At 39.9% G+C, this 14,217-nt stretch overlaps 1 protein-coding gene across 33 annotated transcripts in view; it reads left to right on the forward strand.

The window, feature by feature from the left end:
- Window positions 1-14,217, forward strand: part of PPIP5K2 (diphosphoinositol pentakisphosphate kinase 2) — a 55,340-nt gene that overhangs the window by 559 nt on the left and 40,564 nt on the right. For 4 of the 33 annotated variants that reach the window (XR_014539766.1, XM_083576561.1, XM_083576559.1 and 1 more), the window contains exons 1-4: window positions 492-705; window positions 6,721-6,842; window positions 11,699-12,098; window positions 13,341-13,536. Coding sequence is in view for 25 of the 33 variants with exons in the window: in XM_083576561.1 (XP_083432687.1) it covers window positions 11,958-12,098; window positions 13,341-13,536 (337 nt within the window). In the remaining 8 variants the exon portion in view is untranslated. Of the gene's footprint in view, window positions 1-149; window positions 231-483; window positions 706-4,229; window positions 4,274-6,720; window positions 6,843-11,698; window positions 12,099-13,340; window positions 13,537-14,217 lie in introns of those variants that run through there. The other 29 variants (XM_083576557.1, XM_083576549.1, XM_083576541.1 and 26 more) reach the window with 17 other exon arrangements.

Consider the following 14,217-nt stretch of genomic DNA (forward strand, 5'->3'; position numbering starts at 1 on the left):
GAGCAAGCCCCGTTGGAAACCCTGGGACTAACTTCCAAGTAAATGTCTATACTATAGGATTAGCGGGTGAGTCACGTTCGCTCTTTAACTGCGATGTAGAGAGTAATTATAGTGACCTATATAATCCACACTCCTTTCTCAATTGACAGCGCAGTGCAAAGAGCTGGCGACTCTGCTGGGCTTTCGTCAGCAACTCTCTCCTCTTCAGCTTGCAACACGGGGATAAAAATGTAAGTTGCATTTGTCATTTGCAACACGTTGCTTTTGTTCAAGAGCATTAAGGAGCGTGGTTTAAAATGAGGGGGGGGCTCCCTCTCTTGCTTCCGCAGGGAAGGGGTGGGCGGGGAGAGAGAGAGAGAGACGATGCTCTGCTACCCAATCATAGCTGCGCTGAAAGCCCTGGATGTATCACGTTTGCCCCGGAGCGGGGGTGGGAAAGGAAAATAGCATCAAAGGAAACCCGGAAGTTCTTTCTCCAGGCAATAAAATTCCCCGTCTAGACCTTTATCTCTCTACGGAGCCTACAATAGGTGTACTGTGAGGCAAAGCAGCGTAGGCGGGGAAGAGGCTTGAGGGGGTCAAGGGTGGCGGAGGGGGCGTGGCCGCGGCTGCAGCGCCCCCTGCTCCTTTCTCAATGGGAAGGAAGTAAAGCAATAACAGCGGCGGAGGAGGCGGAGGCAGCAGAAGCCGCGGCGGCTAGCTCAGGTGAGGACATCGGGATGGCGGCGGGAGGGGTATTCCTAACAACCCCCCCGCCGCACCGCGTCACATCGCACAGCCCCAAAACTGCTAGTCTGTCTCCAAGGCTGCCCCGAAGGGCACCAATGGAAAAAGGGGGGCGGGCCCAGAATGGAAAGAGCGTGTTGCTGAGGGTGGACGGCACGCGGGGGCCAGTTTCTCTCTGTGTGTGTTGCGCGCGCGCGTGCCTCCGTTAATTACCCTCCCCTCCCCCTCCCTCAAGCCCAACTGCCGTTTCTCTCCTCACGTCGCCTTCGCCTTCCCTGAGTTGCCCACGCGGAGGCGCGAGGGGAAGGGAAAGGGAGCCCTGGCGTCCCCCGTACCCCGCGTCCCGGTTCTGTATGCAGGGCTCCCTCAAGTAAATAATAATAAATGCATATAAATAAATAATAAATGCAGGGCTCCCTCAAATAATAATAAATAAAAAAATTAAAAAGGAGCGGGGGAAAAAGAGAAGGCGCTTTGTTCTCTCCTCCGGTTCTTTCACGTTATTTGCTCAGGTAGAAGAAACTCCGCCTCAGGCCACCTCGACGAACCTATTTTCGCGCGGCTTCACAGACGACGCCTGTCTTCTCTTTAATTCAGCCCGTGTTTTTTAAAAAATTAACGTGGTCTATCTATCTATCTATCTATCTATCTATCTATCTATCTATGTCTTCTCTTTAATTCATATGTGGACCATGTTTATTTTTTTTAAACACGGGCTGAGTTAAAGAGAAGACAGGCATATATATGCGCAGCCGCCCAGAGTGGCTGGAGCAACCCAGTCATGGGGGCGGGGTACAAATAATGAAATAATGGTCGGCGTTGTTCTCATTAACATAGAAGCTTGGGGAGGTTTTTTATGCCGCGCATCGCACAAGTCCATGTGGCTCCTGCTGCTTAATTGGTCCCAGCGGGCGATGGAACTTTTCCCCTCAGCCCCACTTGGGCTGCTATGCTACAGCCAGCGCCGACGAGGCTCTGGGAGTCAAGGTCGTCAGGCTCCGCATTTCCCGCCTCCTCCTCCTCCAGTCCTTGGCGGGCGCTTCTTTCTCTTGCCTCTGCAGCAGCGGGGGCGTCGGCACGTGGAGGCGCAGTGCAGCTGACCTTCGCGTTGCTTTTTTCCTGGCAAAATATGTACAGGGCAGGACAGTTGGGGGACTTTTCTTCTTTTTTTTAATCTGGTGCTGAAGTGACTCCAAAGCAATCCCTTACAATCTATTGCAGCCTAACAGGATGGCCCATCTGGAATTTGTCACAGGGGCACTCACACGCACACGCACACAAAGTTGTACATCTGCCTGCGCTTGGGTACCCAGAGTTTAAATGCATGCCCTTTCACGCACCCTTTCGAACGCATGCATTTGGAGAGGACCCCTAACTTGGCAGAGAGGAGCTGGACCTGGAGTACATGACAAGACTGTGTCAATACAGGACATATCATTTGACATTGAAATGCAGGGCAATCCTGTATTAAACAGGACAGGTGGCAACCCTAGGGTTGGGGGGACGGTGGGGTGGTGGAGTGTGTCTCTCCGCCACCTGCTACAAGCACATAACTACGTATTTGCAGCATAAATTAATGTTGCCACAATAGCTGGGGCAAGCTGCCTTGGGAGTCTGTCTGTTGCACATACAGACCATTGGCTTGATGTTATCCACTCGATTCTTAACTTGCTGCACATTCATTGGTGTCTGATACACAGTGCTATTCTTCTAGGGGTGGGTGGGAAAGGTGTCAGTGCTCAGCAGGAAGTTTTCACAGTAAGCGGCGCATTTTTACAGGCAGCCCTGTATCTAGAGGTTTTTAATGTTTGACATTTTATTATGTTTTTATATCTGCTGGAAGCCACCCGGAGTGGCATGAGGTAACAATACTGAAATAATTATTATTATTATTATTATTATTATTATTATTATTATTATTATATTTTACTAGCCCTTTTCATCTAGAAAAGAGTGCCTTTAACTGTGTACCCAGAATAAAATGATACATAGAATTATAAAAGTGTAGAGTTGGAAGGGACCCTGAGGATCACCTAGTCAAACCCCCTCAAATGCAGGAATCTTTTGCCCAATGTGGGGCTCAATTTCACGACTCCGAGATTAAGAGTCTCATGCTCTACCAACTGAAGGGGGTGGGGAAGCAACACTGCTGATATGTGTCTTTCTGCAGTCCACTCTAAGCTGCTTTCTAACTGTTATGGCAAGGACATTTTAGAGACATCAAGTGACATGGAGAGGGTACCTGGTATACTTGAGCCTGATGCATTAAAGTAAATAAATTTTACTAGAACTCATTAATGGCATTGAAGTGTAACAAGTCTGAGAGAGCCGTTGACTCAGGTATATTTAGCCTGGTTGTTAAGAGATGATGAAGGAAGGCCATTCGCACAACAAATGGTGATCAAATTAACAGCCTGATAAGTTACAGAGTTAGGTGACCCTAAGCTATTTTAAATTGATGTGAGTTTAAGCACACCTAATTCTGCATTGGATCAAGCTATAAAAGGGAGGTATTGCAGTTTCATCCCTACTATGTTGGCTTAAAAGTAAGCCCTGTCTTTTTCAGGATTTACTGGCAAGTTAAAGGTGCAAAACTTAAACCCACTTACCTGGGAGAAAGCCACAAGGAATTCAGTAGAACTTGCTTCTGAATGGAGATGATTAGGGTTGTACCATAAATATATTTAGGATTGTAACCATAGATAGCAGAAATATTAGACCATATGATGACTAGTCTAGAAGCAAAGGATAAACATGAAAGTATGACAGTGACAAAAAGAATGCAATAGATGTGAAACCTTGTTTCTACTTGGATTATGTAGAACTTTCTTTGGGAATAGTGTTACAGAGTTACTTCTCATGCTTCTGAGTTTCAAATAGATTAAGTCCCTGTTGCCTTCTGTCTTCTTCTAAAGTCTATCCAGTGTTAGCCCTACTCAAAGCAGACTCACTGAAACTCATGGATGTGACATATTTAGCTCCATAATTTCCACGAGTCCCTTCTGAGTATAATTGAGTTGTATGCAATGTGTGTTTATGTTCCAAGAAAACTCCTTGTGAAACAAACTGACATAGCCATTTTAAAAATTGAAACATGTAGCAAAGAAATAGTTACATAAAAACAGGTACAAATAACATCTTTAAAAACAATGGGATTAACATATTTTAAAAAATGAAGATTTCTGCTGCATATCTAGAGTTCAGATAACTATTGCATGTGCTCCTCCTGCAAGCTTCCTTGCTGTAGTTTCCATCAGCACATCTATTTTAAACAGAACCAAATGACCTTGAGCAGGCTGCCTTTCAGACTTAAGTTTTTTGTAAAGTGTGCAAACCATGAAAATAGTTTCGATATTTACTAGCAATGCCTTTTGAGCTATTAACAAAGCCAGCAGGATTACTCTGCTTCTTCTTTATTATAATAACATTCATTTAGATTTGCTCTTGAAGTAACTAAAGGTTTATGTTCTTTTTATATTAAATTGCCTAATTCTGCAAAAAAGGAGAACAAATGTATCTACAGTTGCAGTTTCGTTGTGGTGTCAAGGTAACGTGAAACTAGAATGATACAAGTTTGTTTTACAAATAGAGTCATATAGATAATACATATATAGATCACTGCAACGTGTTATACATAGGGCTGCCTCTGAAGACAGTTCAGAAACTTCAGCTGGTGCAGAATTTCAGTGGCTGGGTTGCTCACCACAGCAAGACCGTTAGAGCATATTACACTGATCCTGGCCCGACTGCACTGGCTGCCAATTTAGGTTTCCAGGACCAATTCAAAGTTCTGGTTTCTATAAAGCCTTAAACTGCTCAGCACCGCATCACCTCAAGGACCGCCTCTCTCCATCTGAACCTACCCAGACCTTGCAAACTTCATCTGAATCCCTTCTTCATGTATCTCCTCCATGAGAAGTCTGGAAGGTGGCAACACAAGAACAGGCCTTTTCTGCGATGGCCCCCTGTTTGTGGAATGCTCACCCCTGGAAGGCTCACCTGGTACCTTTATTACATATATTTAGGCTCCAGGCAAAAATGTTTCTCTCTAAGCAGTTCTTTGGCTGATTAGCATTCTGTGGCCTGTCAAATACGTTTGTAGAAGGGGTGCTATTGGTTTATTTTTGTTTTATTACATATTTTGTGTTCTGTTTTTGTTTCATTATGTATTTTGCATTCTCATTTTGTATTTTTATGTTGTGAACAGTCCTGTGATCTTCGGACGAAGGGTGGTATACAATATATGCTGCTAATCCAATTAAAGAGGTTCATTAGGTTTGAGCGAGAGTAGAATAAATAAAACATGGTAATTTCATAAGACCTAATCAATCCAAAATATGTTTAGGATCTCATCAAAGCTAAAAGAGAAAATAATTGAAGGGTGGGAGGCATGTAACAATTTTGCTCCCCAGCACCACCTGCTTTTGTTACCATGCCCGGGACTAGGCGAGTAATAAACAGCAACCACCCAGTGTGGAAGTCCTGGCCTGGCTGGAACTAACATCTAGAGGCTTAAGCAGGCAGTTCTAGGCCAATAGATTCAGCTGCAGAAATTATTATTATTATTATTATTATTATTATTATTATTATTATTATGGAATGTTGGAGAGCAAGAAGAGGGACTTAAATATACCTTTGTCTTCCTGTGGTGACTATTGTAGCAATGTCTATTTTATTATGTTTTAAATATACTGTAAGCCACCTCAAGAACTTTGGTTAGAAGGTTGGGTATAAATACTCCTAAATAATAAATTGTTTGTTTGTTTGTTTGTTTGTTTGCTTGTTTGTCTGAAGATGTGAAGGGTTTTTAAATTTTAAAACAAAACCAAAAAAAACTAGTTGAATTAACTATCATGTCAACAAACAGAAAGAAGGGAAATGCCATTCTCATGGAGCAAGGGCATATTATTTTTTTAAAAACTGGAGTTGACAAATGGCAATATTATTTATTTTGTGTGTGTGGTAGGCTTAACAGCTTTTGTGTTTGGCCATTCAGGTGCCATAGCTGTCAACATTTCCCTTTTTTTAAGGGAAATTCCCTTATTCCAAATAGGATTCCTCGCAAGAAAAGGGAAAAGTTGACAGCTATGTCAGGTGCAAATATTTATTAATTAGATATATTCTTAGTTCTGGCATTTTGATATGTGATCTGAGAGTGAGGCGGCAGATATTTGTAAGGAACCATTTCTGGGAAATTATTTTCCAGCATTAACCACATGTATAGCTGAATCATATGCACTTGACAGTAAATCTCATTCAATTTAGTGGAATTTATCAGAAAACATGCTTCAATTGGGTTGGAGCAGAGCAGTGGAATTTGTGGCAGAAGAATGGAAAAATCCAGAGTGGTGGCTGCGGGACTGGTGTATACTTCCATTGGTGTGGAAATGGACAACTACAGGGCTTGCTTGATTTACCCCCCATTGTGTAAGAGATGGTTTCACGTGTTTCCGTGGCTGCAATGAAGAGGTCTCCAGGATGGACCTCATTCTTTACCAGCAGAGAGAGAGGCCACAATATCCTAAGACCCCTTGGATGCCTTGCAGATACCTTATTTTTATCCTGTTTAAGATAGAATGCATTGAAAAGCAATAAACATACAATGCTTTGTAAGACATGACCTTTAGTTCTGTGCATGCAATATGTCACTATAAATAATAAATCCCTCTTTGGAAGTGTTTATATAGACCTTGAAATTAATATGTTTTCCAGCTTTGATTCATATTCAGTCTCCAGCTTCAGTTTCAAATTCCAGTTAATGTTTCTTTCTTACAAGCCAATCACATGTACGATTACTCAGAACAATATTACTAAGGGTACTATCTGAGACTTAGTCCTGAGTAATTGTGTGTAGGATTAAGCTGCTTTTTTAAAAAATCGCTACTGTATCTTACAATATTGTATCTTCCCATAATCTACTTTTGCATATATGTGCTGTCTTGTCCTTGATCACAACAGAAACCTATTCATGTCTGAATCTTTCTTTTATCCTAGGAGGTGAACTGATGATGAGCACTGTCCAGTGCTAGAACTAACTGAAGAGGGAACTCTTTAGCAAATATGCTGTTCTGTGGCTTTTGGTTTCTACATAGTTCAGCTTTCCACTTTAACTCTCGGTAAGAGAATAACATGTTCTGGGCAATTGTATAATATAAATTTCTGAAGTTGTAAAATTTTCTGCATCATTTGTTTTGATGGCATTATTTTAACAAATATTGTTTTGAAATGTTTGCTAAGTAGTGATTCTTCTAACTAGCAGTGCTTCTCATCTGTGGCAGTATCAACACTATCAGAACAATAAAGGTCCCTTACATGGACATCTGTGGAGAGGAAGAGCTACAATCCCTTGATTCCCAGCTTTCATTTTTTTAAAAGTAAATTTCTAGCATTTGTGGGACCAAACAAGCAGCCGCTATTCTCATTGGTTTTGTGAGAAACAAGCCTTCTCCTGCCATTCAGTGTTTTTAGACGATGAAGTCATAGTCATTACTGACATTTAGGAAAGCATATCTAACTAATAAGAAAAAAAAGGCTAGAATGAAACACCCATTGTCTAAAATCAAGAAACATAACTCCTTGGTCCATTTTAAAGTATTTTATGCTGGTCTTCTCTTGTGAAGTGTTGCAGCCTCATAGAAAACTAAAATTCAAGGTTTTGATATAGCTGAGATTGGGGATTTGTGGCTTAAAGTCAAAACAATAGATAGTAGCAAAGACAAGCTTTCACTGCTCTTATCTCATACCAAAATGTGATTTTTCAGAGTTTGTAAACATTTTAAAAATAATTAATACCAGTTCAGATAAGTCACATCATTATTGCATTCATTTTGCAGAGGGTAAGAAAACCTTGTGTTACACCAGATCTTCAACGCGGGGTTGATAATACTATTTTTGTTGGGGAGAGGGGGTTAAAGTAGTGTGTGAAAACAGTGAAGCGTCGTCCAGTGTTGTTGTTGGGACTTTCTTGTTGTTTTATTTAGTACTTTACAGTGAAAAGAGGGCTGTGAAGTTGATTGTAGCAGAAGTACAATTAAAGTTTGGAGGAGGTGAAGGTAGTCAGGGAAAGAACGAAGATTCAGCACTGCATGGAAAGCCATTGTAGGGAAGTGGTGTCCAGTCTATCCATAGATGCACAGCAGGTCTTTTCCACTGAAAGGAAGTTCTGATATTTCAAACCTAGATTCTTATGAGGTTGGTTTTAATTATGGTTGGCACCCAGAGAATGATTTGTGTGAACAGAAGGCAGTTCTCCATGAATACAGCTTCCCATCTGATTTCTGCCAATTTTACCCTACTACAACTAACTGTGCCAGATCATTTAATGTTCCAGAATGTCCCCCAAACCTCCAGAGAAACCTTTGTGGGGAGGGGTTACAAAGAGTTGCGAGAGGAAGGTCAAAGCAGTGCAAGTGAAGTTCTACTTGTATATCTCATCACTTTGGTTTAAAAGGAAGAGTTGTCTTTACCATGGTGGACTGAGTGCATTTTGGCTACTCACCCCATTTCCCTTGTCTCAGAGGTCCTTAGTGGGAGCTGTTGCTGCCAACTACAAGAAAGGAAAAGTATGCCTCCATCATGGCCTGATGCCTCAGAGGTGATCAGTTTACTCTGTTGCTTAATAGGTAGAGGCTGAAAGTTGATGCTGGGGCGGGGGGAAGGAAGAGAGGAAGAAATGCCATATGAATAATTCTGATGTCATAGGAACACAATGTTATTTTTATACCTGATCTCAGGCTTGAATGTGATTTTTATTCTGAGAATCTTTTGTTTTCTGGTTTGAGGGCTATAAAGTGGGCTAAAGTACGTTTCCGAGCACAATTCAAAGTGTTGGTGCTGACCTTTAAAGCCCTAAACGGTATACCTGAAGGAGCATCTCCACCCCCATTGTTCTGCCCAGACACTGAGGTCCAGCACCAAGGGCCTTCTGGTGGTTCCTTCGCTGCAAGAAGCCAAGTTACAGGGAGCCAGGCAGAGGGCCTTCTCGGTAGTGGCATCCGCCCTATGGAACGCGCTCCCACCAGATGTCAAAGAGAAAAACAACTACCAGACTTTTAGAAGGCATCTGGGGGCAGCCCTGTTTAGGGAAGCTTTTAATGTTTGACGGACTATTGTATTTTAATATTTTGTTGGAAGCCGCCCAGAGTGGCTGGGGAAAGCCATCCAGATGGGTGGGGTATAAATAATATAGTAGTAGTAGTAGTAGTAGTAGTAGTAGATGGGTGGGGTATAAATAATATAGTAGTAGTAGTAGTAGTAGTAGTAGATGGGTGGGGTATAAATAATATAGTAGTAGTAGTAGTAGTAGTAGTAGAAGAAGAAGAAGAAGAAGTTGTTATTTCAAATCATTGACTGATCTATAATACATTTTTATTAAATAGGATGTTTACGTTAAAAATATTGTAAAAGTGCCAATTTTAGTGAGTTGGTCAGAAAAATACAGATTTTCTCCCCCCAACTCCAGTTCCTTAATTTACATCCCTAGTCACTGATAATGCCCAACACTACTAGAAAATGTTAAAAGGTAAGAAGAAGAAGAGTTACTACCTTGGGCACTTGCATTAATTGACGGTATTTGGACCCTAGATATTTAATTATTCCTTCCTTCAATCCATATCAATATCAGATTTTATTGTCTGTTTTATTATATTTCTTTGAATTACTCCTACATAAATCCTTTCTTGTAGTGTTTCCCTCTGTTGGTTAGGCATTATCAGTGACCTAATAAATATTGTCCTTGGAGCTTTATTGACCTCATCCTTTATGCTGCTAAACTATGTATCTACACTCAGTAAAATTCCTTGGCACCAGTTGTCCAATGATGGACTTAAAAGGCGGTAGGGGAAAAAAAACATTGTACTGTTGTACTACTAGAAGCAAATAAATATAGTACATAACTTTTGAACTGTACAAGTAGCTGGATTTCAAATACCAAAATAATAGATTCTGATAAATAACACTGAAAGCATTTCTAACCACATGTTTTTGTTTCCTTTGCCATCATGTTTCAGACCAAGCTGTGGATCTGTTATGTATTTGTTGCCCCAATCTATAGATATTTTTCCATGCCATGGAATATTTAGAAATTGGAAAGAAGCATAACATCTTACAGAAATAACTTAGTTCAGATATCATGTTTCTGATCCTACAAGCCACAACTGGAAGATTGGGAGCATCCTGTGGCCCTCCCTCTTCTCTTCTTGCATTCTTCAATTCCTTCATTTCCCCCCTAGTTTGAGTGAGTTTGGCATTATGTTACATATGCATGAGTTCCTTCCCCTATCATTCCGTTGGCTTAGTTTCTGAATATCCCAGAGTATTTTATGAACATTCTTAAGTGCAGAGGAGGAAAAGTCAGTTGTGGAATGTTGACGAGCAGTTCATGATGTTTTGTGAAAGAGGTGGGAGATAGCTTTGGCTGGAAGAAAAACATTTTTCATGGCTCAACAAGGGCAGTTCCATGGACTGTAAATACAAGATAGAGTTTGAAATCTGTCATATGTCCTTAGGAAAAGGTGAGGAAACTAAAGGGCAGTATGAAGTGTGGGCAGCAAATCCCTTATGTGATCATGTGCACACAACTTAAATCAGTGTGACCTACTTTTCAGTAAATATTCATAATAATTGTAACATGATCATATGTGTGTGTGTGTGTGTGTGTGTGTTGAAATAGGTGCTCTTCAAATGCTTCCAGAAATTTTGGGTTGGACCATGTTAGCCTGTCAAAATACTACTTTATGCCCTACTGAAATTGGTGCAAGATTTGGTTGACATCAGAAACTATACCACTGCTTTCTGTCATGTTAAGAACAAGCAATGAAACCTATGAAGTTCTGGTTTAAAAAACATGCAAGGTTTAAGCATGTGAGGAAATACATGGACATTGACCCCTAGAAAAAACTTCACCCTTGCCAGGCTATAAATAACTCAACAGAAGAGCTGTCAGAGCCAGTTGTTCTGTAGTGATGAGTTCATTTATGCCTGGGATTTTCAACTTTCTTGGATTATAAAATCCTTTTACCTTTTGAAGGATATTAAATCCCTTCTCATTAAATTCACGTTACACTTTATTGCCTTCTCCCAGCTGCATTGGCCTGAGTCATGCATGGTAAACCATAGGGCTGTTAGTCTCCTCCCTGCTTGAGCTGGAAATTGACTGCAGTTTAGTTTTATTTGCTTTGCTTTTTTCCCTGCACCCCACTTTGGAGGTTGTAGGTTCCCTAAGTCCTGAGAATTTGTTTAGCAACTTGGTAACATTTTGGAGCATATCTTCAGGTTCCTAGCCACAGTGCATTTTCCTTCAGAGGAACTATGAAGCTACAATCCATATTCCATTTGCTAGATCCCCAGTGGATTCGGGTTGTTGTATCATGTAAGGGATTCAGTTGGTGGATATAGCTATAGGAACATGGGGAGCAGTGAGAGGAGAACTGTGCCTTATCTCAGAGACTACTTCTCGCTAGTCAGCCATGACGCTTCTAGGTATACAAATGTTGTGACTTTTTATTTGTTAAACTTTTAGCCCCTGATTTTGCTGTTGCATCATGTTTGTATTTGTTGGAGGACAGGGGGGGAAGCCTGGCACACAAATGACTCAATTTGCAATTTAGGTTTACTCACAAATGCTGTTACCACTTTGTTACTAAATGTGGTAAAATGTGACATTATGTTTCTGCATTGCTTTTTCTCTTTGTCTACCATTCCCAGATGACTCTTGTTTTTCTACTTCCATAGTTCTCAGGAGCAATAAGTGGATATGATTCAGCCTGTTAAATGACACTTCCACTTTGTTTACATGTTTATCTTTCAATATAAATTTTATTTTTGGTACTTTGTATTGCTTGGCTATTGTGAATAATAGCTTTGAATTTTGCAGTAAGTTAAGTATTTCTGGGTAGGTTATCTTGAATATCTCTCAGTAACTCATTACAGTAAGAAATATTTTCAATCTTTTTACTTTTCTCTCTTTTACCAGGGTAGAAATTTGCCAAAGTATCTCAGGGAAGCGGTAACCTGCATGGTTCTTCTTCACGAATGTAACAACTCGAAACAATGGACAGATGATATCAATTAAACTGCACTTGGCAGCTGACTTTATCAGAGTAACAAGCAACTGCGTAAGCAGTGCCAGACGGCAAGGATTTTTATTACCCTAGCCACTGGGAATTATGTACAGTGTCTCAGTTCTCAGAGTGACTGCCATTTCTACGTAGATCTTTTCAGGATTTGTAATCATGTCTGTTACTGCAACAGAAGGCGAAATTCCTAGATTTTTTGTGGGTGGTGAAGATCCAGATGAGTTTTTGAATCCATCCAGGTCTGCAGAATTTGAAGCCTTTTATGATCATGAAGATGAAGACGATGAGTATGATTCTGTATGTCCTTTTTTCATTGTTTGGGGGCAAGTAATTGTTTGAGTTGATAAGATACTAAAGCGTTGTTAACAGAGAAGATAGGAAATGAGCATAAAAAGCAATAAGCACTATGGCCCCATTTCAGCAAAGTGTTTAAAGGCTTAGTTGGGTATAGTTGTAAAGAAACACATTGGCATTTGCTAAATTAAAACCAAATTGATCAAGACCAGTTTCAGCAGTTTATACAATATGTAGAAATCAAAATTGATAGCTTTTAGAAGAGTCCCAAAGTTTCATAATTGCAATATTAAGAAACAGGTTCAAACTATTTAGAAGAGCCCCAAAGTTTCATAATTGCAATATTAAGAAACAGTTATGGTTAAACTAGCATCTTAGATTCTAAGATTTGGAAAGATTTATGGAACAAGCTATTTTATTTCTTAAAAATAGCTTTTATTTACGGTTGCTGAATGGTCATTTTGAAGAAGGACAGTTAAAGTAGAAATCATATAGTACTAATATCCTAGTTTCACTCTAGTTTCACTCGTGTTGACTAAAATTTCATTTATTGGATTGAAAGTTAAGTCTCTCACCTGTTTAAATAATAAATACAGAATGTATTTATTTCTTTTCCTAGCTGTGAAACATTTTGTTGCTTCAAGTATCATCATAGTCACGTACTATTGTGGACACATTCCAACACACTGCTGTCATACAGCTTCTTACCACAGCTTCATGGGCATCCTTCACAAGTGACATTGAAATTAATGGGGTTTCTGAAGCTGTTGCTTTGTAAATTTATTCCAGTCAGAAGAATATTTTTACTTGCAAGTGGTACTCTTAGATTTACATGGTTGATTAAGTTTGTTGGAAGGTTGTAGATGGGACATAGCTAATGCCTTTGTGAACAATTGCACTTTTAAGAAAACTTGCAGCATGGGCTTACTATGTTTTATGTTTTATATATTATCATTGTTTCTGCAACCCTGCTTGCCAATTAAGACTGTATTCTTCACAAAGAGTATTAAGGCATATTGTTTCCCTCATAAATATGAAGAATTTTTTACTGCGTATTGCTTAGAGAATGAAACTCTGATATCAGGTTACATTCCCTCCCCCTTAAGCATAATAAATGTTTGTGAAATGAGCCTGTTGTTTAATACTTAGTAAGAATATTGCATGGTCATTGTTCAGTTAGCATATGGTGAAAAGCTTTGAAACCCAAATTTATGTTACTGACCTTTGTCAAATTATTATTACTAGCCACCAGAAAGACAGATCATGGTTGGAATATGTTCTATGGCAAAGAAATCAAAATCAAAACCAATGAATGAAATCCTTGAACGCCTTTCCATGTTTAAATATATCACAGTAGTAATATTTGAAGAAGATGTGATTTTGAATGAACCTGTGGAAAACTGGCCTTTATGTGACTGTCTCATTTCTTTTCATTCTAAAGGTAATTACTCTCTTGTTTATTATTTGTTTGTTTGTTTATTTATTTATTTAATATCCTTCCCTTCCTTCCAAAGGAAGTCAGGGTGGCAAATATATCAATAATAAAACACATGAATAATCACAATAATGTAAAATGTCCTCATATTGCATGTATTAAGTTTGAATCTTTTTGCCTTTTTGGAAAAAAATGTAATTTTAATATTAGAAAATAAATTGCCTTAAGCAACACTACTTTAAAATGTATATATGTGTGCATATATTAATTCAGTAGTTTGTAGTAATAGAAGAGACATAATGTTTCAATTAACTTGATATTTCACTGTGGTCTAAACCACTGAGTCTCTTGGGCTTGCCGATCGGAAGGTCGGTGGTTCAAATACACACAACCATGGTGAGCTGCCATTGCTGTGTCCCAGCTTCTGTCAACCTAGCAGTTCAAAAGCATACCAATGCAAGTATATAAATAGGTACAGCTACAGTGTGAAGGTAAACAGTATTTCTGTGTGCTCTGGCACTCGTCACGGTCCTCCGTGTGCCAGTAGCGGTTTAGTCATGCTGGCCACATGACCCAGAAAGCTGTCTGTGGACAAAAGCTGGCTCCCTCAGCCCGAAAAATGAGAGGAGCGCCATACCCCATAATCAACTTTGATTGGACTTAACCGTCCAGGGGTCCTTTACCTTT

Source organism: Podarcis filfolensis, assembly GCF_964270895.1.
Source record: "Podarcis filfolensis genome assembly, chromosome: 11".
NCBI lineage: Eukaryota > Metazoa > Chordata > Lepidosauria > Squamata > Lacertidae > Podarcis > Podarcis filfolensis.